The sequence below is a fragment of the Salvelinus namaycush genome, chromosome 24, assembly GCF_016432855.1.
Source record: "Salvelinus namaycush isolate Seneca chromosome 24, SaNama_1.0, whole genome shotgun sequence".
Classification (NCBI taxonomy): domain Eukaryota; kingdom Metazoa; phylum Chordata; class Actinopteri; order Salmoniformes; family Salmonidae; genus Salvelinus; species Salvelinus namaycush.
In genome coordinates, this window is record NC_052330.1 from 5943402 (window position 1) to 5968890 (window position 25489).

Genomic DNA, 25489 nt, shown 5'->3' on the forward strand with positions numbered 1-25489 from the left:
AACGGTACCCTCAGAGCTACCACATAACGTTCTGAGAGCCATTTGTTTCTTAGACGTTGATGAGAGTGTGGTTGTCCTATGGTTATTTTGCATGCAACCTTCCCACAATGTTCTGGGAATGGTGCAGGATAGCCAGCTAGCACATAGCATTCTGAGAAGCATGTGTTTCTAAGGTGGGAATTTCAATACTTCAGCATAACGTTTCCTAATGGTTTCCTCAGGGTTCTATTTTAAAGTAATTTTCTCAAATTGTTCAGAGAATGTTAAGAAACAACGTTGTTCTGTGTGAATTTCAGTACTTCAGCGTAATGTTTTTATACAGGTTCCCTCATGGTTCTATTTAAAGTCATGCTCCCAGAATGCCCAGGGAATGTTAAGAAACTATGTTGTTCTGTGGGAATTTCAGTACTTCAGCATAACGTTTTCTGGTTCTATTTAAAGTCATGTTCTCAGAACATTAAGAAAACTTTCCATTAAAAAAAAACCAAGAAAACATTAGTATCGTTCAAAGAACATTCTAAGAATGTTATTTAAAAACATATATATTCAGTTCTCAGCGCCAACAAAACCCTATCCTGTTAAGTGTGTTCATGTGTGTTGGCCGCACCCACTAATTGGCCAGACCTGAGCTTAATGAATGCTTGTTCACTTTGAAATGGGGTCTGTTTGAATAGACAAAAATTAACAGCTTTGTATGAGTTATAAAAAAAAACAGGTCATGATAGCTCCATCCTTGTGGTGCAGTGGATTAATTCCATGGATAGAGAACAGAAGATCATAGGTTTGAGTCTCACTGACGGTGTGCTAAAATAAATGTTTAATTTTTTAAAATATATATATTTTTTATTGAATATCGAAAACATTCAATATATTTGCAGTGGAGCCGCTCAATAACTACATCATTCCAGTCATCCAACAGACTCCCATTCAGAGCGACACACAGAAGCATCCAGGGTCAATGCTCAGCTCAAGGGCACATTGACAGATCTCCCACCAGGCCAAAAAACGTGAACCTGAACCCTCCAATATCCCCCCACAGTTCCCCAATAGCTGTCCCTCAACCATTCGAGACCCCTCCCACAGTCCCCCCCAAGAATAAAAATAAAAAATACAATTAATTCCATACCCCATTCCCAAGAACCCCTCAAAGCAACAACAACCAAGAGAATGAACTAAAGAGAAAAAAGAAAAAGACAGAAGAAAACAGCAAACAACAATGCAAAAGATATCTCCAGCAACACATATCTTTCAATTATGCTGTGATGTTTAACGTACAATTTCAATCTATCTAATTGAATAGAATCCACAGATTGCGAGTTGAAGATAGTTTTACTAAGAGTATTAGTATATTAGTAATTGACTGACCCGGTCTCTCCAGATCTCCTAACAGTACTATTTCTAGGGTCAATTTTAGATCAATGCTATGCATTTTCAGCCATTCCTGAACCTGAGACAAGAAACAGGCTACTCGAGGGCAATACCAAAATAAATGGTCTATTGATTCTGTATCCTCACAACAAAATCTGCAGAGCTTCGATGATTTTATGCCCCAAATATTCAACATTTTGTTGGTGGCAAGAATTCTATATAATAATTTTAGCTGAAATGCAGGAAGTCTTGAATCTTGCGTTGTTTTATATATCAACTCATACACCCTGTACCATGGAGTCGGTACATCAAAAATCTCTTCCCAACTATTTTGCAATCTGTATGGCACAGTTGGCAACATCCTGGTCCTCAAATGAAACTGGTATACTTTCCTATTTATGCTATATTTATTCCTCCGCCAGTTTTGATCCTTTATATTGGGCAGACAGACCAGTTCCCTACCTCCTCCCGCTGCCACCTGCCTCCTCCATTTTGGGGGTAATGCTGTAATCAATTGGTTGTACTCTTGGATTGAACAGACCTTCCCGTACAATTCTGACAACTCCATGAAGGACATAACTCCACTATTCCAATTTACAATAAAATTTAAGAACAAAATACCCTTTTCAAACATCTTTCCCAAAAATACAGGTATTTTATCAACCAGCACATTTGAGTTCAACCATAATATTTGTTCTATAATTTCATGGGGACGAAATTGAAATTGTAGCCAGCTCTGCAATGCTTGTTTGAAAAAGAGAGATACTTTGAAAAAAGTATCATTTTCAATTAATCGAAAATGAGACATGGCAATCTGCACAAAGGCAATTTTTAAACAATGGATGAGTTTTTCTTACTTGATAACCATTTAGGGTTCAAGTAAAACTTTTGAATAAGTGAAGCTTTTAGAGAGAGGTTTAGTGCCTTTATATTTAATAATCTCAACCCACCCAATTCATATTCATTCAAAATCAAAAGTAACAGTCAGTATATGGTGTGGCCACCAGCTGCATTAAGTACTGCACCACATTTGCCAGGTCTTGCTGTGAGATGTTACCCCACTCTTCCACCAAGGCACCTGCAAGTTCCCGGACATTTCTGGGGGGAATGGCCCTAGCCCTCACCCTCCGATCCAACAGGTCCCAGACGTGCTCAATGGCATTGAGATCTGGGCTCTTCGCTGGCCATGGCAGAACACTGACATTCCTGTCTTGCAGGAAATCACGCACAGAACGAGCAGTATGGCTGGTGGCATTGTCATGCTGGAGGGTCATGTCAGGATGAGTCTGCAGGAAGGTTACCACATGAGGGAGGAGGATGTCTTCCCGGTAACGCACAGCGTTGAGATTGCCTACAATGACAACTAGCTCAGTCCGATGATGCTGATGCACACCGCCCCAGAATATGATGGACCATCCACCTCCAAATCGATCCCGCTCCAGAGTACAGGCCTCGGTGTAATGCTCATTCCTTCGTCGATAAACGCAAATCCGACCATCACCCCTGGTGAGACAAAACCAGTCATTAAAGAGCACTTTTTGCCAGTCCTATCTGGTCCAGCGACGGTGGGTTTGTGCCCATAGGCGACTTTGTTGCCGGTGATGTCTGGTGAGGACCTGCCGTACAACAGGCCTACAAGCCCTCAGTCCAGCATCTCTCAGCATATTGCGGACAGTCTGAGCACTGATGTTGTTGTTGCCATCCTGTACCTGTCCCGCGGGTGTGATGTTCAGATGTACCGATCCTGTGCAGGTGTTGTTACATGTGGTCTGCCACTGCGAGGACGATCAGCCGTCCGTCCTGTCTCCCTGTAGCATTGTCTTAGGCGTCTCATAGTACGGACATTGCAATTTATTGCCCTGGCCACATCTGCAGTCCTCAAGCCTCCTTGCAGCATGTTTAAGGCACATTCACGCAGATGAGCAGGGACCCTGGGCATCTCTCTCTTTTTTCAGAGTCAGTAGAAAGGCCTCTTTAGTGTCCTAAGTTTTCACAACTGTGACCATAATTGCCTACTGTCTGTAAGCTGTTAGTGTCTTAACGACCGTTCCACAGGTGCATGTTCATTAATTGTTTATGGTTCATTGAACAAGCATGGGAAACAGTGTTTAAACCCTTTACAATTAATATCTGGGAAGTTATTTGGATTGTTAAGAATTATCTTTGAAAGACAGGGTCCTGAAAAAGGGATGTTTATAGATAGGCACGTTTCATTTTGTCTGGTTTAGCGTCCCAGATAAAGCAAAATATTTTTTGCTCATATGATTTGAAAAACGAATCATCAGGAGTAGGCAGCGCCATAAGTAAGTGAGTAAACTGAGATATGACTAAGGAGTTAATCAGGGCAATTTTTCCATAAATAGACAGGTATTTACCTCTCCATTGTTGCAGGATCTTGTCTATTTGGACAAGTTTTCTATTGAAATTCATTGAGGAGAGCTTATTTATATCTTTTGTGATATGAATACCAAGTATGTCTACTTCACCATCAGCTCATTTTATAGGTAAACTGCAGGGCAATGTAAAAGTTGTATTTTTTAAATATCCAATACATAATATTGTACACTTATCATAATTAGGTTTTAGTCCAGAGAGTACAGAAAAGTTATCTAGATCTTCAATGAGACATTGCAGGGATCTAGCTGGCGGACTTAATATAAAAATTGAGTCATCGGCATACATGGACACCTTTGTTTTTAAGCTTTGAATTTCTAATCCTCTAATGTTGCTATTGGATCTGATTTTAATAGCTAGCATTTCGATGGCCATAACAAATAGATATGGTGACAGCGGACACCCTTGTTTAACTCCTCTTGACAATTTCAAAACTCTCTGAGAAGTAGTCGTTATGTACTATTTTACACCTGGGGTAGCTATACATTATTTTTACCCATTTTATAAGAGACTTACCGAAATTGAAAAAATCCAGGCATTTATAAATAAAATCCAGTCTTACTCTATCAAATGCCTTTTCAAAATCCTCTATAAATACCAGGCCTGGCTTCTTAGATGTTTCCTGATGTTCTATTATTTCTAGTAGTTGTCGTATATTATCTCCAATGTATCGTCCATGTAAAAAAACCTGCGTGATCAGGATGAACAAAACCTGGTAAAACCCTTTTAATTCTGAGTGCTAGTATTTTTGAATCACAACATTGAAGTGTAAGGGGCCTCCAGTTTTTTTTAGATAGACTGGATCTTTATATTTGCCATCTGAGTCTTGTTTTAATAATATAGAAATCAGACTTTCCTGCTGAGTACCTGACAGACTACCATTTCTATAGGAGTAGTTAAAACAATCTAACAATGGAGCTTTTAGTATATCAAAAAACGCTTGATATATCTCCACCGGTATGCCATCAAGCCCTGGGGTTTATCCAGACTGAAAGGATTTAATAGCCTCAAAAAGTTATTCCTCTGTAATTTGGCCTTTGCACTGATCTTTCAGTACATTTGTTAATTTTCCATTTTTTATATTATTTGTAAAGAATTCCTTACCGTAATTTTCATTCAGTGGGAGAGGATGAGACGGAAAAGAGAACATCTGCCTAAAAATAATTAGCCTCCTCTTTTAAAATATAATTCGGAGAATCATAGATGACTCCGTCTTCAGTAACGAGTTTCTGCAAATTTTGTTAGAATTCCTGTATTGGAGATTCAGGAAGAATTTTGTGCATTTTTCTCTATATTCCATCCAGTTTGCTTTATTTTTGTAATAGATTACATTAGATCGTTCTTGAATAAGTTCCTCTAGTTCTTTTTGTTTTTCCTCTAACTTATTTTGTATCTCTGTAGTATCGTTGCTATCTACCCGTACTCACATTAAGCATGTCCAATCCAAAATTAAATCTAGAATCTATTTCGCAACAAAGCATCCTTCACTCATGCTGCCAACCATACCCTCGTAAAACTGGCTATCCTACCGATCCTTAACTCATTTACAAAATAGCCTCCAACACTCTACTTAGAAAATTGGATGCAGTCTATCACAGTGCCATCCGTTTTGTCACCAAAGCCCCATATACTACCCACCACTGCGACCTGTATGCTCTCGTTGCCTCGCTTCATATTCGTCGCCAAACCCACTGGCTCCAGGTCATCTATAAGTCTTTGCTAGGTAAAGCCCCGCCTTATCTCAGCTGACTGGTCACCGTAGCAGCACCCACCCGTAGCACGCGCTCCAGCAGGTATATTTCACTGGTCACCCCCAAAGCCAATTCCTCCTTTGGCCACCTTTCCTTCCAGTTCTCTGCTGCCATTTTGATAACATTTCCAATATCCCCGTCCACGTGGAAAATCAATAAGAGTTATGTGAATGCCAATTAGATGATGATCCGATGACATTCTGTCTCCTATTAAAACTTTTTTAACCTTTGATGCAAGAGAGAAAGAGACAAGAAAGTAGTCAAGACGACTAGCTTGATTAAGTCTCCTCCATATATCTCTCTCTAGGTCAGGGTTTTTGAGTCTCCAAATATCCACTATTTCTAATGTGTCCATAATATTTGTGATTTCCTTAAGGGCACGGTGATGATAGTTTATAGAGTGATTACCTTTATGGTCCATTGAGATACTTAACACTGTGTTATAGTCTCCTACCATAAGGATTTGATCATGTGTTGCCTGTAAGTTCAATAAATTAGTATAAATGTTTTCGAAGAAGTATGGATCACCCTGATTTGGAATATATGAGCCAAATATTTTTTTCATCTATTTTCATATTCAAAAGGATCCACCTTCCTTGCGAATCATTCCTGACTATTTGCACATTCAGATCGAAATTTTTGTTAATTAATATCATCACACCTTTTTGAGTTCCTTTGTCCATGACAGAAAAATATTTCACCACCCCATTCCTTTTTCCACGCAACTTCATCTAAGGATGTAAAGTGAGTTTCCTGTAAACAGTATATGTTATATTCCTTTTCTTTTAGCCATGGGCATGGACTGATCTTCTTTTTTTATAATCTGCTAAACCATTACAATTATAACTGGCTATACTTATTTCACCCCTTACCATAACTAGATACTATTCTCAGTCTAAATTGACCATAATTAGTGCTTGTAAAGTTACTGCCATCAGAGGTATTATGAAGGTCAAAGCTAGAGCTTTCAAATGTCTGATATTTAGAATTCAAGAAATAGGTTCTATCAATATTTGTTTTATTCCCTTGCCTTGTTTGCCTGTGAGCCAGTGCCACAGATGTTAGAAAATTGAGACAAGATATTATGTGTCTAGTAAATCTGAGTAGGTTGATGTGTATGATATTGGATGTGATTTAGTGAGAGTGTGTACAATGTCTGTATAAGAGTAAGACTATAATGTGTGATGTCCAAATAAATAATAGCTCCGCCAATTTGCATGGTTGAATGTATATGTGTGTAACATGTTGTGCGTATAGCCTTAATATTCATGGTGATAATTGTATTCCATATCGTATCACCGTCATCGTTGCATCTTAATTAAACATCATTGAAAAACACATCCTAGCATTTCCATAGCAATTGACGTTTCACATGATCATGAAAGAGACCTTGCATTACTCTAGAGACAGTACAAATGTATTCCGTACAATATGTTATTATTCTCCAATGCCCCTATTCTGATATCTTCCCCTTGCTTGTTGTAAAGATTTATAAACTTGTAGACAAATACATAAAAAAAGATAGACAAACAATAAACACATTCAATTATAAAACAGTTCTCGATAATGGAGAGAGAGAGTGAGAGAAGAGAAAAGAGAGAAAGATAGTGAGAGAAGAGAGTGAGATCAGGTGTGTGTGTGTATGTATAAGTCCGTATGTGTAAGCGAGCATGTAATTGAGTACGTGTGTGTTCATATCCACTTCATAGTGTTCAGATATTTTTACAGTTCCCATACTTTCTTTTTTTTGTAACCTGAAGTCCCTGTAGAATTTAGTACAGCCATGGTGTTATGGAGCTGTCTCGGAATAGCTGTCCATCTATAAAGAGTTTGTCCACAATGAGAAAGGCACGCTTACCCTTCTCCCTTTGTTGCCTTTGTACCGGATGAAGTCTCTTACGACGTTCGTTTATCTCCCTTGGAAATTGGTCATTAAGACCGAATTTGGTCCCTTTAAGCTCCCTTCCCCTGCTTTTGATCAGCTCCTTTTGTTGGTCGTGTTTAAATTTTGCATAATTAATACCTAAGCAAATTAGTATCCATGTGTCCTATCTGTGCTTGGAGTTTAAAACAGTTAACCCCAACTAAGGTAGCAATGTTATTAAAAGTTGTATCGAAACATGTTCTCAGAATGTCATTAAATAACCTATCATTTCTGTTCTCAGAACGTTAATAAAGCCTCCCAGGAAATCTTTCAGGGAATCTTTCAGAACCTCCCTTTAACCTAAAAATGAACATTCCCAGAACAGGCAAAATGTTCACTTCCGTTCTCAAAATGTAAAAAAACCATTCAGTTTTACCGGTCAGGAAACGTATGGCTTTGTTCCCAGAACCAATGGGAAAACAAAAACGTACGTTCCCACAACTTCCAAGGAACCAAATGTGTTAGCTGGGCTATTCCCTAAATAGTGCACTATTTTTGACCAGAGCCCCCAGGGCTCTGGTTAAATGTAGTGCACTATTTAGGGAATTTGGTGCCATTTGGGACACATCGTGAGTTACTGCGCTGCTTTGTTTTGGCGGTGTTTCAACCAGGCGGGTGTACTGTAGCTGTAGCATGCTTACCTTTCCTCCCTTGAGGCCACGGTCTGGAGGACGAATCCGACATGCCCAAACACGAGTCTACAGGCATGGACAGGGGCCGCTGTTTACCTGTAAAGTAGAGTTCAAATGTTCTGTAATTACTCCTTATGCCAATATCGATCTCATCAATCTTTCTGAATAGGGGTGCAGCAATTGTTTCTGCTTATAATTTCCAACATTTTGGTAGGCTATTTGTTAGTCAACTATATTTAGATACAGGCAGCTTCTCTTCTGTCATTATATGTTGCCCTAGAAGACTAAATAAACACTTGCTCACCAGAATAATGTCATAAATGATCGAATGAATGCATCAATCTAGTTAACATCGGTAAAATTCTCTCTGTCATCTCTGCTTCTTTCACCTAGCAAAGACATTTAGGGACCGGGGAGAAAATGTGATAACCCCTCAAAATATGTTCTGTGCAAAATTTGGCATCAGTTTGACTGGTCGCAAGGAAATAGAAAGCTGTGAAAATGACCCGACATGTTTCTGATAAGATTTCTGAAATACTATCAGCTTTTATGATGCTGATAAAGATAGCACCTCTACAGATGGTCCCTAACTGCGCATTCGCATTCTCTCAAGACGCTGAAATAAATCAATCGTATTTCTCCACTCCTGTTTCTGAGTTCAAAATGTACATTTGGTGTATCATTTTACCGCAACAAAGGCTTAACTCTGCAGGAGTTCATATTAAGACTATGTGAGAGGTTATAGACCTACAGTCTGTGTCCAGATTTCAGTTTCCATTTAACTTTACTGAACAGTAGGCTACAGTTCTCTTGACTTGCCATAAGCCTATTTGAAGGCCCGGTTATATGACTGTCCCGAGTGGCGCAGTGGTCTAAGGCACTGTATCGCAGTGCTTGAGGTGTCACTACAGACCCGGGTTCGATCCCAGGCTGTGTCGCAGCTGGCCGTGAACGGGAGAGCCATGAGGCGACGTGCAATTGCCTCTGGGTTGGGGGAGGGTTTGGCCGTCCGGGATGTCCATGTGCATGCGGACCGGGCGCATACACGCTGACTTCGGTCGCCAGCTGTACAGTGTTTCCCTTCGACACATTGGTGCAGCTGGCTTCCGGGTTAAGCGAGCAGTAGGGTTATGTTTCGGAGGAAACAGGCTCTCTCCTGAGTCCGTACGGGAGTTTCAGCGATGGGACAAGACCGTAACTACCGATTGGATACCATGAAGAAATGTGTATAGCGCCTCACAATCATCACACATAACATAGGCACTGCTATCATCCTCTTTCACCACCTTCCCAAATCCTCCACTCTCTTTATTTTCAACTCTCCATTTCACAGCTTTTCTCTTATTGAATTAAACTCCGACATTGTCATTTTTGCCTAAGTGGATCAAAGTAACTTTTTCTTCCAGTTCCCAAAAGCTTATGGCGATTGGCGTGTAGGCTATTTGGTTCCCGTGAAGCTATGCATACATACTAATGCCAGGTAGACCCAAAATAATGAAAGAAAAACCTCAATGTAACCTACAGATATAACTTGCGCCGCTACCCACCCGCCTGCCCTTCATCCACACAATATTTCGTGACCCTAAACCCACCCGCCCGCAGATATAACCGTGGGGACTGCAAGTTATGAGTCAACCTACGCGTCACTAATTCCCACAACTTCCAAGGAACCAAATGTGCTAGCTGGGGCGCTTGTTGGTGTGTGCTTGTGTGTGCGAGCGTGCATGTGTGTCTGTTACGGTACTGACCCCTTGTGGAGGTCCGTTGTCTCAGGCGGGCTACTGGGGCTGGTTGGATGTTGGGCTCCGGGGGAGGACAGACTTTGATCTTGTCGTCATAGTCTGCGATGGTGAAGCGTCGTCTACCCTCATCCAGGAAGGAGTTAGGAGACTGAGAACCCTTTGGTCTCAGTTGGACCTTCACACTCACTTTCGGCTTCCCATCCCTTAGATGAGCGGTATATGAGGTGGGAAAGAAGGGAAATGTCACGGTCAGCTAACAGAGCACTAATATGAATTCTAGAGGAGGCTGGTGAGAGGAGATATTTATTCAATTCCAGCCATTACAATGAGCCCGTCCTCCCATAGCTCCTCCCACCAGCCTCCTGTGATAAATTCAATGATGGGTACAAAGACAGGAGACAGACAGACTGAATAAGTGACTGACTCAGACACTCACCGTGGGGTGTATGGGACAGTGGGGGGAGGAGGGATAAACAGGTCCAGATTGGTCTGCTTCTCTTTCTTCATGAGGGCTTCAGAGGGGGCATGTTTTGGAGACTGGATCTTGGGCATACTGGGGGCACTCTTAATACACAAAAAACAAAATACTTGTTTTTAGAAGAAAGATCTTACAAAAATGTTGTCATATAAAGTCACTGATACCCTGGGCAGAGATGTGTGTTAAATGTGTGAGGCAGCTTAGCTGTTAAAACCAGAGAACATTCTCTACAAGTACACTGTCTCAGCTAAATGAAACAATACCATTACGTAATACGGCGTTATTTCTAATTAAGCTTACTTTCGTTTGGTAAATCCACCAATAGTGGCCTGGTTTAGTATGACTGTGAGGACCTGAGACCTGGCATGGTCACACTACACTTAGCAGACGACTTATTACACAACAAGAGTCTTTCTATCTTTAATTGCTTCCTGCCCACTTCAGAGGTTCTCCGCTCTTTCCCAAGGCCCAATATTGTCCCTGACGCAGGAATAAAGTGCTTTTTAGATTACTGTAATTACATAAACAGATCTAAAAGGCTTTACAGGGTCCATTTTTTGTGTTTGTCTGTCTCAAAACCAATGTGTGACCTTTGTTAGGTCTGGGCGGAGTGTAGCCTCTAACGGTGAACTAAGAGACGAGGTGTAGACAGTCAGGGATTGGTAAGACTCTTAAACTAGAGATCTCTCTGGACTCGAAGATTAGAGGGTATTCAGGGCACACAGACTCAGCCCAAAACGTACATTTAAGCACTATGCAATCTATTTAAAACACACATCCTGAACACAGCCTATTAGGTCACATTGGACCCATTGTCTCTGTGAACATGAGTCACGTTCAAAACATGTCTGACATCAGTACATGCTCGAACTTTGTGCTGTTCTTTCTTTTTTTTAAGAAAGAGGGGAAGAAGGGATTCATTGTTCACCCTTACAACCCACCCAGTGGAAGACGCAGCCTGGTAGGCTGAGGAACTGAGGAATTGGTCCTCTCTTGTCAAACCCCACCAAAAAGAAACAGCTTTGGGATACCACACACACATATTTCACACCTATGATGACAGATGAAAAACATCCAGAATTGATTCAACACTAGGATAACAAAGGGTGATAAGGGGAGATGGTCTACCTGCCCTACACGTGTTCTTCAATCAACTGTGTGTGTGTGATGGGGGTCTACCTGCACCAGGGGGGGCCTCCAGCGCATGTTCTTCAGGGGGGCCGGGGTGAAGCTACAGGTACCCGAGGGCCTCTTCTTCACCACCAGACTAACACCTGCGGTGTCCGCCTTCAGCTTACCCACCAGGTTCTTCAGCTGCCAGCCCACCTGGAGACACCAAAGACAGACAGACAGGACAGCTCGTCAGACACAGCCAGCATCACAACCCTCATCATAACCAACATCATCACAACTATCAACAAAACCCCATCAACAACCCATTTCCATTTGCGACTGTACTCTCATGCTGCAATGAAACGAGCTATTATCTGCCTGGCTTTCTTGTTGGGCAAGATTAAACAAAAAACAGATATCTCTCTCTGCCCTGGGTAAGTGGTACAATTGATCAATAGGAGGTAGTGAAGAAGAACCACCTACCACTGTCTGCTTGTTGACCTGGATGACCTCGTCTCCAGCATGGATCCTGTGTGTTCTGTCTGCCGGAGACTGGAGGACAGAGGGTGATAGGTAGAGGATGAGCATATAAACATCACATTCACCCTGACTGGATCACTCCAGACCATCTTGGACTACTACTATCAGAATGGATGGGATACTCACATGTTCTGTGGTTCCAGTGATGACGTGAAGCCCATCGTAGGTGGATTTGATATACATCCCCTGAGAAGATCCAGGACAACATAAGGAAGAAGCAATCGATCTCAGAGACTGAGATATCAAACAGTACATCTAGCTTGGGCTGATCATGTAAGATCGCTATGGGCCCTGGTCTAAAGTAGTGCACTATATAGGGCATATGGTGCCACTTTGTATGCATGCTAACTCTTCTCACCAGTCCTTCTCCAGGTCTGACGTTGGTGATGTGGACCTCCTCCAGACAGGCCATCTGACTCTTCTGGGGGTCGGAGGTCATCCTCATTGTCTGCTCACAGATCACGTTCAGAGCCACAGACTGGAATGGAACATATAACAGAATACACTCAGCTACAATGTCTCATAACACCAATAGATTTCACTGGATTGGGAAATAACCGTGGTTGTTGTAATCTCGTTCACAAGACACTGCCTCCCAATGTATGCGCAATTAGCCTGGGGACAAGGTTACGGTCCTTGTGAAGAGCTATTTTGGTGAGGACTTCGGTGTGGTGGATCTCTGGTGTGTGAACATTCATGGAGCTAAAATTCAGGAGAGGGGAGGGACAGACTGTAGTCACACACGTCCTGACTGGATTGGCTAGCGGCTGATAATGACTGGGGTTCTTTCAAAAGGCATTTAAGCATGGGTGTTACTTTGCATTGTGCTTGTATCTCTGTACACTGCCCTCGTTGACTTGAAAATGATCCTTTTTCACAAGGTATGCGGCACATTCTTTTGCTTTTGCATTTGTCTTCTGATAAAAACGTGTCGTAGGAAACTTCCGTTGCACCACAAGGTGTCCTAATTTCGTCCGACGGGTAGGGTCTCCTACAAGGCATGACGCCATAACGTTGTCATTACTTGGTGTGTGAGGCTGTAAGTTTGGATCGTCAAAACAAAGGGAGCTGTTTGTTCCCGGAGAACTCTACAGAACGCTGAGGCCTGACGCAGACCACGGAAGTCAGAGAAAGACTCGCATTAGCATTGTACAACTTGGCAGTAAACAGCCTAGCATGGGAGGCTGAGGTGATACATCGGGTCAGGCTCTGAGGGAAACAGCAGATAATCCAAAATAATATTATCGGTTAGTTAATGAAGTTTTTAGCTGACTGTGTGAACAAACGGCCCCTTTGGCAGTGTTATCTAACACAGGATGTGGAAACAGAGCTTCTGTGGACCATCACGGAACTGGGATGCCTCCCAAATGGCATCCTATTCTCTATGTAGTGCATTACTTTTGCCCAGGGCTTATAGGGTCAAAAATAGTGCACTATATAGGGAATAGGGTGTCATTTGTATAAACAAAGCCCTCCACCCTTACGGGAACACAGCACACATCACAAGGATGACTGTAAAAGGGAAGTGTGTGTTTGTTTGTATATGTGTGTTTGTATGTATGTGTGCTTCCCCACAATAATAGTAAGCAAATAAAAATGTGACCAATTGGGGACATTTTGTTGGTCCCCACAAGGTCAAATGCTACTTCTAGGGGGTTCAGGGTTAAGGTTAGAACTAGTGTTTGGGTTAGAATTGGGTTTAGGGTTAGGAGATATGGTTAGTTTTAGGGTTAGAGGCTGTTTAGGGTTAAGATTAGGTTTTGGGGTTAAGGTTAGGTTTAGGTTAAGGGTTAGAGTTAGCGTTAGGTTTAGGATTAGGGGTTAGGGAAAATAGGAGTTTAAATGGTACTGAATTGTGTCCCCACAAGGTTAGTTATACAAGACTGTGTGTGTGTGTGTGTGTGTGTGTGTGTGTGTGTGTGTGTGTGTGTGTGTGTGTGTGTGTGTGTGTGTGTGTGTGTGTGTGTGTGTGTGTGTGTGTGTGTGTGTGTGTGTGTGTGTGTGCGTGCATATGTACATGCATGCCTGTGGGTACTGTATGTGCGAGTGTGCTTCCTTGCATGTATGCCTGTGTATATTTCTGTGTGCGTTCGAGTTTATTTTGAAGCTCCAGGGCTGAACCGGTAAACAGAGTCCAAACCAGAGATAAAAAGAGGAACCATTACTTACTACTTGTAGTATCTTCTCCTCCATCTCATAAACTGTGCAGTCCTGCAATTAAGGACAGACGTACTGTATATGTGAGAAGATGTTACAGTCAAAACACTCAAAGCTACACAATACCAGTGGTGGACAAATATTTGTGAAATAAAACACTGGGGAATGAACGCAAACAGGAATGCAAAAGTTGCCCAAATATACAGGACGATGGTTCTTGTGGGCACTTAAATAACAACTCCCTATAAACCGTGTGACAAGATGATTGCATGACAGTTCTTAACTATGGGGAGGAGTGAGAACACTGCTCCGACTCTGTATCCTATTCCCTATTTAGTGCACTACTTTTAACCAGGACCATATGGGCCCTGGTCAAAGGTAGTACACTAAATAGTGGAAAGGGTGGCATTTGGGACACAGGCTCTATCCTTCACTATGGGTTTTGTGGAAGACAGCAAAATTGGGCTACTAAGCATGTTTGGATCTTCCCTCCTTCCACGTGCTGCTGGTGGAGGTCTTCAGTGGAAACATATGTGCTTTAAACTGTCAGTGGTCCTGCTCTTATTGCATCCTGTGGTGTGTGTCTGAATATGGCACACCTTCAGCTAACACTTCCTATTTAAACTCCACCCGAATGTGTAACAGAGCAAATTAAGTAGCCTCTCGTGCAGGGGTTTTAAGGTCTCCTTTCACAGACGTTATTGTAAGATGGGCTAACTTTGAAACCACAGAGAATTTAAAAAAGCGGCCATTTTTGGTTCGAAGAATGTTCATGAGAGAGAATCTGTGTGTATTTCGGTGTTGACTACTCGCATGAAAGACATTTACTGAGGGGGCAAGATCCATCATGCTAATTTCTCAAACCCACAAAAGTTGTTCCCAAAGTCCTATGAAACCTCACGAGAGTGAATAGTGATTATTAGAGAACAAACCTTCTGAACAGTGGAGGTGAGCTCCAGACACAGCTGAATGATCCGGTTCTTAGTGGAGGTGAAGTCACTGATCCCTGTCAAAGGAGTCCTGTCATAGACACAAACCAGAGGAGAGACATGAGTCAGTCACCTCCATAAAACACACCACAGTTAGGGCTTTTACGATGGCCTTATTACATGACCGCAGTCAAATTCCACGTGACCGTTTAGTCACGGTAATTAGGCTTCTCCAAGCTCTGATGCTGCTGATGGTCATTAGTAGCCTATCAAACGTTCTAACTTCCTGGTACTCAGCAATCTATTGTCCGTCTAATCACTCTGACATCAATGCATTTGTTTTCAATCAATCCATCAGCTTTATATAGGCGAGGCCTACTATATTTATTTATCAACTTTCCTAATTGCTTTGCTTTACAACAGAAGTATAGTCTACCTGGCTGGCATGAAAATGAACCATGGGAAAAGGATCCTCCATTCGCTATATAAGTGCATCAACGACATGTATTTGACAATATTAGCCTATCACTTGTGAATGATGTATTATCACTTGTGAATGATGCCCAGCGTGTGCAGTAAATCAACAACAAAAATTAAGCACATTAATCCGCTTTACAATCGGTGTAGAGCCTAAGAGACAATTTATGCTTTTTTTTTTCTCTCTCCCCAATTGTTAGTAGTTACAGTCTTGTCTCATCGCTGCAACTCCCGTACGGACTCGGGAGAGGCGAAGGTCGAGAGCCATGCGTCCTCCGAAACACAACCCAACCAAGCCGCACTGTTTCTTGACACAATGCACATTCAACCCGGAAGCCAGTTGCACCAATGTGTCGGAGGAAACACCGTACACCTGGCGACCTGGTCAGCGTGCACTGCGCCCGGCTCGCCACAGGAGTCGCTAGTGTGCGATGAGACAAGGATATCCCTGCTGGCCAAACACTCCCTAACCCGGACGACACTGGGCCAATTGTGCGCCGCCCTATGGGCCTCCCGGTCGCGACCGGCTGCGACAGAGCCTGGGCTCGAACGCAGAATCTCTGGTTGCACAGCTAGCCTTAGACTACTGCGCCACCCGGGAGGCCTTACAATTTATGCTTGATCCGAAAATGCTGTCAGATTTTCACCATAAAAATGCATCTTTATAATAAAGCATTACATGCAAAATCGCATTTGTGGTCACTTTTGAGAACAGTGTTTTCCCGCTAATTTATTGCATTTTGGAACATAAGCGCTTATAGCCTACTGCCATGTGCGCATTGCTGCGCTTATAATGTGAAGAAATAGCCTAATAGTTTATCAATCTTTTAAGCTAAACGTTCTGATCTGTTGCATCAGCCTCATTGCTTTAAAACATTTTTGATGTGAGTGGTTGTATTAATTTGGGATCTATCCCATCCCACAACTGTCCCAGACTACGTTTGAAATATTTATTTATTGCACAGAAGGACAAGTTGACCTATGGGGGATAGTGGGTTGTCATAGGCTAGTGCGTTTGCTGTTCGTAAGGCCTACTCATCTTGTTGACTGACAGAAAGTAGGCTAGATGTTGACAGCTCATCTAACATCTTCAATATGCACCTCGGAATTTGCGTCCACGAAGTGTCTGTCTTCACTTGTAGCCTACTTCTTAGCTGAGATGCCTGTGAGAATGACCCGATCACATGAAGAGCAGTTTGATATCTGAGAGAGCTATATGAGTGAGAGGTGCTTCGGGGCACGGCAGCCGGAAGAAGGGAATTATAATTATTATATTCAGCTCACGGGCACAACGGCCATTTTAGCCGCAAAAGGCATGAATTTTTTATGGGGCATTACGGTTAGACAAGGGGGATGCTGCCGGGAAATTCAGGAAATTCAAGGCCTGGTGAGAATATTATCAACTGCTTGTCAAATTGTGAATGAGACACAAGGAAATGTGCAGCCTGCAAAAGAAACAAAGCAGACCTTATGCCTTTCATGTGGCTTTTTTCAAATCATAATTAGAGTCACATCATTCAGCCTTGGAATGTTTGAAAAAATTTAAACATATATCCCAAAGTTTGTATCACAATTAAGTTGCATAAATAACTGTAAATGAAACATATAGGAGGACCTGTTTCTTTAACTGTTCAACACAGAATAACTGCATGTGCTCACTCCCTCGGAAATCGTTCGGAGAAAATATCCTTTCTATTTTATTCAGCTTTGTTCAATTGTATTCTTCATACTATAAAATAATAAAAAATTATACCACGAAATTCTAAGCCAATTTTGTCTGCTAAATGAACTAGTGTAGCCCACAGCCATATGGCATAGCAATATCAGGGCCTAACATAAGGACAACTCAGAGTATGCTATTCTGTTCTTCTGAAATAGAATACATTTTCTTCATATCATGTTTTTTTTTTTTTACCTATCTAAAATAAATCATGGATTTATTGTGAAGGTGTAGGCTATATTACATGGATTTGTTAGACTTTTTAAAAGTGTAACGTTCCAAAAAATCTTGCTTTAGTGGCTTGTAGGCGATGCGTGGAAGCCAGGAGATGCTAAACGTGTTTATGTTCATTTACGGTCAATTACAGTGAGACCCGCACATATTTGCTTGGCAGTTATTTGCTTGACAATCTCCGGCTGAAAACATTTCATGACAGCCAAAGCCCTAACCACAGTCAAACACAACACAGTAAACTCACTCCACTTAAAACAAGTAATACAGGAATCCTCTCAAAGCGTGTACAAACATACCAATGTCAGCCATACCAGGGAAGAGACAGGATGGTTACAGACGTTAAAGTAAACAATGCAAATAGTATAGTAACACCCAACAGTAGGTGCTACAAACACGGCTAACAATACCAGGTGCAAATCTGGAAGTGGATATGACAATTCTGTATAATGCATCTGTATATTCTGTATAATCATTCAGGAGTGTTGCCATGTGACGGGTGCATGAAAAAGCATTTTACAAAACAATAACAACCCAGGTATGTGATTGATTTGCAATTATTGTTCTTGATCCGATGAGAAGTGCTTTCATGTACGTAGGCTGCACTACACACCCGCACGTGTTTTGAGGCGCTACTGATCATAACTGCGGTGCTCCGTCAATACAGATGTTTCATTTCGCAGCTGAGACCCTCTGGAGTGTGTCTCAAGCCGACACAAGCACAGGATATATACCTGGTGTCGACCCTGCATTACTTCACTTGGAAACTCTGTCTGTTTTGACTAGCAGACAGTTAAAAACGTCCTCAAGTCGGGACTTCAACAAGATAACATGTACGTTAACATAGGCGCCACTTAAGAGCCTAATAGTACGCAGTACTTCCTGGTGAAATGCTAAGCGTGTCTGTGTGTGTGTGTGTACATGCATGTGTGTGTGTGTGTATGCTTACCTGTGTGTGTTTGCAAGCGTGTGTGTGCATGGATGTGTGTGTGTGTGTGTGTGTGTGCGTGCGTGCGTGCGTGCGTGCGTGTGTGTTGCGTCTACCTGTCCAGCCAGGCCAGCAGACTCTTGGCTGCTCCGATGAGCTCCACCACGGCAGTGAGGAAGTCGTTGGGGGGTTTGTTGGAGTTTTTCCTCTCGTACGACGGATTCTTCCTGCGCTCAGACGCTGAGTTCTGGAGGTTGTTGGACGCCGCTCTCATACGACCCACCAGAGTCTTCAGGTTGTCTGTCTCCACCCCGTAGTTCTGAAAGAATGTTCTTAGTTTTAATGACGGTGATATGTGGTCATATTGTTTACCCTAATTGAGTCCCTCTGGATAAGAGCATCTGCTAAATGACTAAAATGTCATGTAAAATGTGTGGGAATATTCTCATAATACAACAATCATAGATAAAAAATACTCTCAGGTATTTTTATTCAGTTTACGCATAGTCACATAGCAAAACTGTCATTAGCATGATGATCATTTGTGCTGTTATCAATTCCGCTCAAAACCACATGGCGTGGGTTCAGAAAACATTGACCGTGTCCCAAATGGCACCCTATTCCATCTATAGTGCACTACTCTTGGCCAGAGTCTCATCCCAGCAAACCAGGTTGCGGCAAATGTTCTTACAACAACAAAAAACGGTCCATTCGTTCTGATGATTATAGAATGTTTGCAGAAAACTTTCGCCTGATGTTGCAAGGACGTTCCTAGAACACCTATAATCTGATTCCACAATGTTTCATTTAGGGCGCAAAAAAACATTCACCTGATGTCGCAGGAACGTTTCCAGAACACATTATGTCCGTTCTTTAAAGATTCCCTGAATGTTTATTTACGTTGTGGGAACAGTCTGGTGGGAACATTGTGGGGACATCACAAAAGATATGTTCCCAAAACACAAAACGGTCCAGTGGTGCGGATGATTTTACAATGTTTCATTATTTGAAGTAGTGCACTATAGACAGAATAGCGTGCCATTCCAAACTGATAAGTCCTCCTACATTCCTCAGGACCAGTCACCATGGCAGCCTGTGCATGGCCCATCATCTGACTACAACATATTCCCCACCACGTCTACCTCAATTACCTCAAATCACCAGTGTGTTCTGTGAGAACGTGTGTGTGTGTGAGTGTCTGAACAAGGAAAAGATTGAAATAAATAGAAAGAATGATGATCGACCGTTCCACCGACAATATACTTAAACGCTTACACTGTTTGATCTTCCAGGATGTTATGATGTCTAAACACAGCTCTAAGGATTTATAGCAGGCTAACACCTGAAGATCACTGGCCCTGTACCACAGCTGTGGTAGACAGAGCTAAAACGGCCTTATTGAAGTGCAAAGAATTATAGGATGGGAGAGCCCAACAGCCAGTCATCAAGGTCTGATTGAGAGCAAACGCTCCAATCTCTGATAATCATTAACATGATCACCAAACACACACACACACACACACACACACACACACACACACACACACACACACACACACACACACACACACACACACACACACACACACACACACACACACACACACACACACACACACACACAAGCCTCCAGCTATACAGCTGTTCAGTGCGTTTGTTCCTATCCTGAAGCATAGAAGCAATGAAAACATCTGCAGCCAACGGAATGCCTGTTCCTGTCCAGGCACCGAAGAGGGGAAAAGGGAGAGGGGAATAAGCTAGGAAGAGAGCGTGTGAGAGAGGGAGGAAAAGGAGAAAGTGTCCTGTCGACTCTGAGATGTACAGCGGTTCTGATGAATGGGACACAGTTGGAGAGGAGGCCTGCGTCCCAAATGGCATTCTATTCCCTAGTGGACTACTTTTGACTCGGGCTCTGGTCAAAGGTAGTGCTCTATGTAGCGAATAGGGTGCCATTTTGGATGCAGCGGAGAGGTGAGGCTGGGGGTGGAGCGAATTATCTGACACCACCGGACGGAAACCGCAGGAACAATGGTGTAATGGCTTTTCCTGAAAGGGACGTGTGTGTGTGAGAGACAGGTGGGGGGTGAGGTCACATCTGTTTCCTGAGCACCGGGAGATTTCTCCCTGAGAAAATAAAGCTCTGCCCAGAGAGTCCCGTGTTGCATCCCAAATAGAACTCGATTCCCTTTATCGTGCACCACTTTGTACCGGGGCCCATAGGATGAGGGTCAAAAATAATATGCTATGTAGGGAATAGGGTGCCATTTGGGATGCCAGGGCCCATAGGATGAGGGTCAAAAATAATGTGCTATGTAGGGAATAGGGTGCCATTTGGGATGCTTCCCACCAAGCAAGCCCTCTCTCTTACTTCTATGTAATGGGCCGACAGCATCTATTCCATCTTACGTTGGACATGTTCAAGATCCCAGTTCATTTCCTCACCAAACCTCTCTTAAAAGAGAACAAGATCCGGCACACTACCGCCAAAGCATTTCACCCATCTTATGGATCACGGATGGACCATGAGGCCACAAAATGGGAAAAGGGAAAGATCTGACACTGCAGAATGCTGAGGGATTGATGGGACCAAACTAAAATGTACAGTAAGGTAAACTTATTGAACTGTAGGTTCATTGAACAACTGAGGGCTGAAATAGCAGCACTAAAAAAACACCGGACTAGCACACTGTAATCCAACTGTTAGAGAGACACACACACCTTCTTTGTGGCCATTGTTTGTGTTCATAATTGACAGTCGCTCTTCTGTTCCGGCCCCAGTCAGTTGCCCTGTGCCAGTCGGTTACTCTCTGTCCTACTATTGAGTTAGTCAATTCTCACACTAGGAGGTATCAGGCCCCATTCTCTAGCCTGTGGGCCAGACCCTATTCACCCAGACTTCACAATGAAGTAAAGCACTGACTATACTGTACTCTCCTTTTTCAATTTCCCACAGAGGGGCACTGTATCGCACACTTCACACTGAATCTAGTTCAGAGAATGAAGCACTGGCATACAGCACATTGTTTTCTAGCCTGGTCAGGGCAGCTCTGTTTGTGTATAGCCAATAGGAGTTGACAAGATAGATCTGGGGGCGACCAGGCTAACACACCGCTTTTCCATCCGGGCCTGAAAATCCAACCCAGCACAGTGTATAATTCTTACATCAGCACACTGAGAGAGATAGAGGGAGGTGGGGGGGGGGGGGGAGAGAGAGGAGCGAATAAAGAGAGGGATGGGGTGGAGAGAGAGAGAGAGAGAGACAGAGAGAGGAGGAGAGAGACACTTTCTTTGTGGGCATTGTTTGTGTTCATAATTGACAGTCACCATCCCTCTTCTGTTCTGGGACCAGTCATTTGCCCAGGGAGGGTAGAGAAAGAGAGAGAGAAGGGGTTGTGAGAGAGAGGGGGGATAGAGAGAAAGCGTGTGTGCGTGGCGCAGAGAGAGACTGGGAGAATGATGGAGAAAGAGAGAGGGAGGGTGGAAAAATAGAGAGAAAAGAATGGAGAGAAAGAGAGAGAAAGAGAGAGAGCGAGAGCGAGAAAGAGAGGGAGAGAGAGTGAGAGGGATAGAGAGAGAGAGAAAGAGCGAGAAAGAGAGGGAGAGAGAGAGTGAGAGGGATAGAGAGAGAGAGCGGGAGAGAGAAAGAGAGGGAGAGAGAGAGTGAGAGGGAGAGTGAGAGGGAGCGGGAGAGAGACAGGGGGAGGTGGGGCAGAGAGAGAGAGATATGGAGAAAGACACATTAAGGGAGAGAGTGAGTGAGAGAGTGAGTGAGTGAGAGAGTGAGTGAGAGGCATCTGACCGGACATTCCTCCCTAATCCCTGTTTCCTGACCAATGCCAGCTTCTCTCATCTATGGGCCGCTTAGACTCGTTCAAGCTGAGCTGACTGCTAGATAACTATCCCTCCACCCGAGGGTACAACAAGGGGTTTGTTTGCTTTTGTTTACTGCTTATTCAAGACCCCTCGAAAACAAGATGATATTTCAAGATTCCCCCCTAAAAATGTCAAGCAAGCCACTTGATACCAAGGCTGTGGCATAATCCACTAACCAACTCACTATTAGTATCTTAACTGTACTATCATACGCACCAGAAGCAACCCCTTGACTCAGTAGGGCTTACCTACTGCCCAATCACACCATGTCTTAGAAAAACGACCACTTCACCAGAGTCATTCAACATCAGAGTAGCATGAATGTTATCACACTGGAATTTGACCCTTAACTTAACTTTTAGAGTGATTTATAGTTTATTGCACTGGTAATGGACATTTGACGTGATCAAACCATGATCAAACTACGTGAAGCACAGATATTGGACGCTTGGACGTGAAGCGTGTTGATAGTTTGAGCACCTGCAGATCATATACAGGATAGGCCTAGGGGACGTTCCAAAGGGTGACTAAACGTTATCCTCTGATTGGATATTGGCTATTTTAGATCACTAACCAGAGCACAGAGCAGGTCGACCGCCTCCAGCACCAGTTCCTGGTGACCGATCCTGGTCATCCCCAGCTCTACCAGATCCTGGTGGGAGATCTTCAACAGCTGCTCCCCGTCAATCTTCTCCCGCTCAAAGTACGGGACATACTGCTGTAGGCTGTCGTCCAGGCCTGGGAAAGAGAGACGGAGACGGATTGTGACAGAGATACCACACACGTGTCAAAGAAGTAAACATTGGTCGTGAGTCAATACAAGTCCATCACTCAGGCATTTCTCAGGATAGCACTGTCGAGCAAGAACCAGAATGAAACTGATCTCTGACCACCGTTGATGACACATCTAGCCACCCAGAATTCCACACATTGCACATAGCAGCGGTTATGACCAGTGGCTATTCTAGCACATAGTGTGCTCTCATCTGTTGTTCAGACCTTCTGGCCCAAACGGCATCAGCAACTGGTCCCCAAAATGGACATGTTTGTTGTAAATAGTCAACAAAAAAGCAACTGTCGCCATGTGTTGCCATTAAATTCCATGGCTCATGTTGGCTTGGAATGCCATGCTACATAACAGATGGCTCACTCTGACACTATATCCCAAATGGCACCTTATTCCCTATGTAGTGCACTACTTTTGACCAGGGGTATATTATATTCATTACACTGATTCCATGGAAGCAACCAGAACAAAACAGGGCAGGGCCTACGTGGATTTGTCCAATAGAAACACTAGTTCAACTGTTTGGACTAATGATTACACCCCAGGGCCACAGAGCTCTGGTAAAAAGGAGTGCACTATGTAGGGAATAGGGTGCCATTTGGGCCACACCCCCAGAGTTTACAGAGACACCTCTTAACTAGCCATTAATGTGTTGCCTCCTGCCACCTTTGTGTTAGCACAAGCTAATGACTGTATGTTGTTACACTAAAACACTCTGGTTATTCTGTACACAATCAAAGTAATGTTTCTAAGTGTTTTGACCTTCTGTGGGGATAGAGTTTGTAAATATTTGATTAAATGCACATTCTAAATGCTTGGACAATTTAATTAGCCCCTCTGCCAAAGGGTGGAGATGTAGGTGGGCCAGGAGTATGAGATCTTGTTGACCACTTTCTAGTGACAGGATTGAGGGAGAAGAAACCCCTTGGTGTATACTTAAAGAAGTCAAAGGATGACAGTGAGAGAGGAAAGGAGTTCTAGGAGGGCAAAGGGAAAGCAAGATGTCAGGCCAGGGTTGAGTCCAATTCAGAATTCCGGGAATTTAATTCAATTCAAAACATGAATTGGAATTGGCCACACCCCACAGAAAGTAGAATTTGACCCATAGAACCAACTTCTCTGGTTTTAAACGGCCTATGTGGCATCGACATGAGTCAGAAACATTCATTCTAGTGTCAAAATTGACTTCAAAGTTTAAGTAGGATAATTTTGGTAATATAGTCAGTCTTGTCCAAAACAGAGGTTTGTAAGTGAGTTCATCACGATTTACTGGAGGGTTGGTTATGGATTATGGTCATGCCCACTTGACCAGTGCACACTAACAGGAGAAAAAGCAGCCAGAACGTCCAGACAGTGAGACAGACCTGCCCATTACCAAGCGCCTCAGACTTGTTTGCGTAAGACAAATCATTATGCATGTATCTTGAGTTCCCCCACAACCTGATTTGTAACATGAAACACTGCCAGACAGATGCACACTCTGGTAATAAACCGTGAGAAAGTTGTAAAATACAAAACAGCATCGAAGCACACACTTCGTCCCTCGCCAGTGACTTTATAAACTGATTGTGGACTGGCTGTTCAATGTGCCTGCTAGCAACTACTTGTCAGCGTCATTGACGAACATGGCGTTTGAATTTAGCTAGCAAGTGCTTTCGGGCACTGATAAACAGCGTGTAGCTTGTGCTTTATTTACGGTAGTTTGACATATTGCAGATGAGGTTGTAGTCATGTTATTGTTCCAAGAAATCAGTCCCGAGCGCGCACCCAGACTTTCCCGACTCAATAGACCGTATGGAGTGCACTGAAAGGTTATTGGTCGCGGGTTGCAAGGGCAACTTTTTACCAGTTGTCGATAGGCAATTTAGATTGTGATTCTGGAGACACGTGTTTCCAACCCTTTTTCCAAAGAACATATTAACGCGCTAGAAATTATATAACAGCGACAAGGCACTGTAAAATACATTTTGGCACACTAGAGGCTTTAGATAAATTCGCTCAGACGTGGTTTAAAGTAAACTGCATTCTAATGGTGACTTTTGTTACGGGAAAACCGTAACCAGCGAAGGTTTTTACGCATGCTCTGTTCTTGGGTCTCGAGTTCTGCGCGAGTGGGAATTTAATGTGGGGAAAAGTCCACAATAAAACTGACATTAAATGTGGAGAATGATACATTTTCATCAGTTGGCCATCAAGTAGGCTATTCATTTCTATGCCATTGTAGGTTACTGTAGCCTACCATTTGATACAATATGTTGAAATGACGATATCGCTGGAGTCATTGCAAATCAATTTGTGGCATTTGTGTAGCCTACCTGTGTTGCCTAACTTCAGTGTATTGTTGTAGCCTTGTGTTATTATGCAATTATTAATGGCCATGTTTGGTTAATTACATTGGAAGTTATCAATTGGGATCATGGTCACAGATCTATGGCAAATGTATTA

At 43.0% G+C, this 25489-nt stretch overlaps 1 protein-coding gene across 1 annotated transcript in view; it reads right to left on the bottom strand.

Annotated features, from left to right (window-relative positions):
* LOC120019629 (connector enhancer of kinase suppressor of ras 3-like) overlaps positions 1 to 25489 on the bottom strand; it is a 42943-nt gene that overhangs the window by 2186 nt on the left and 15268 nt on the right. Inside the window, exons 2-12 of the mRNA XM_038962981.1 lie at positions 22832 to 22995; positions 18501 to 18703; positions 15032 to 15119; positions 14112 to 14153; positions 12301 to 12420; positions 12069 to 12128; positions 11886 to 11954; positions 11469 to 11615; positions 10248 to 10375; positions 9818 to 10014; positions 8079 to 8165 (exon numbers count right to left, since the gene is read on the bottom strand). Coding sequence (XP_038818909.1) covers positions 8079 to 8165; positions 9818 to 10014; positions 10248 to 10375; positions 11469 to 11615; positions 11886 to 11954; positions 12069 to 12128; positions 12301 to 12420; positions 14112 to 14153; positions 15032 to 15119; positions 18501 to 18703; positions 22832 to 22995 — 1305 coding nt within the window. The remainder of the gene's footprint in view (positions 1 to 8078; positions 8166 to 9817; positions 10015 to 10247; positions 10376 to 11468; positions 11616 to 11885; positions 11955 to 12068; positions 12129 to 12300; positions 12421 to 14111; positions 14154 to 15031; positions 15120 to 18500; positions 18704 to 22831; positions 22996 to 25489) is intronic.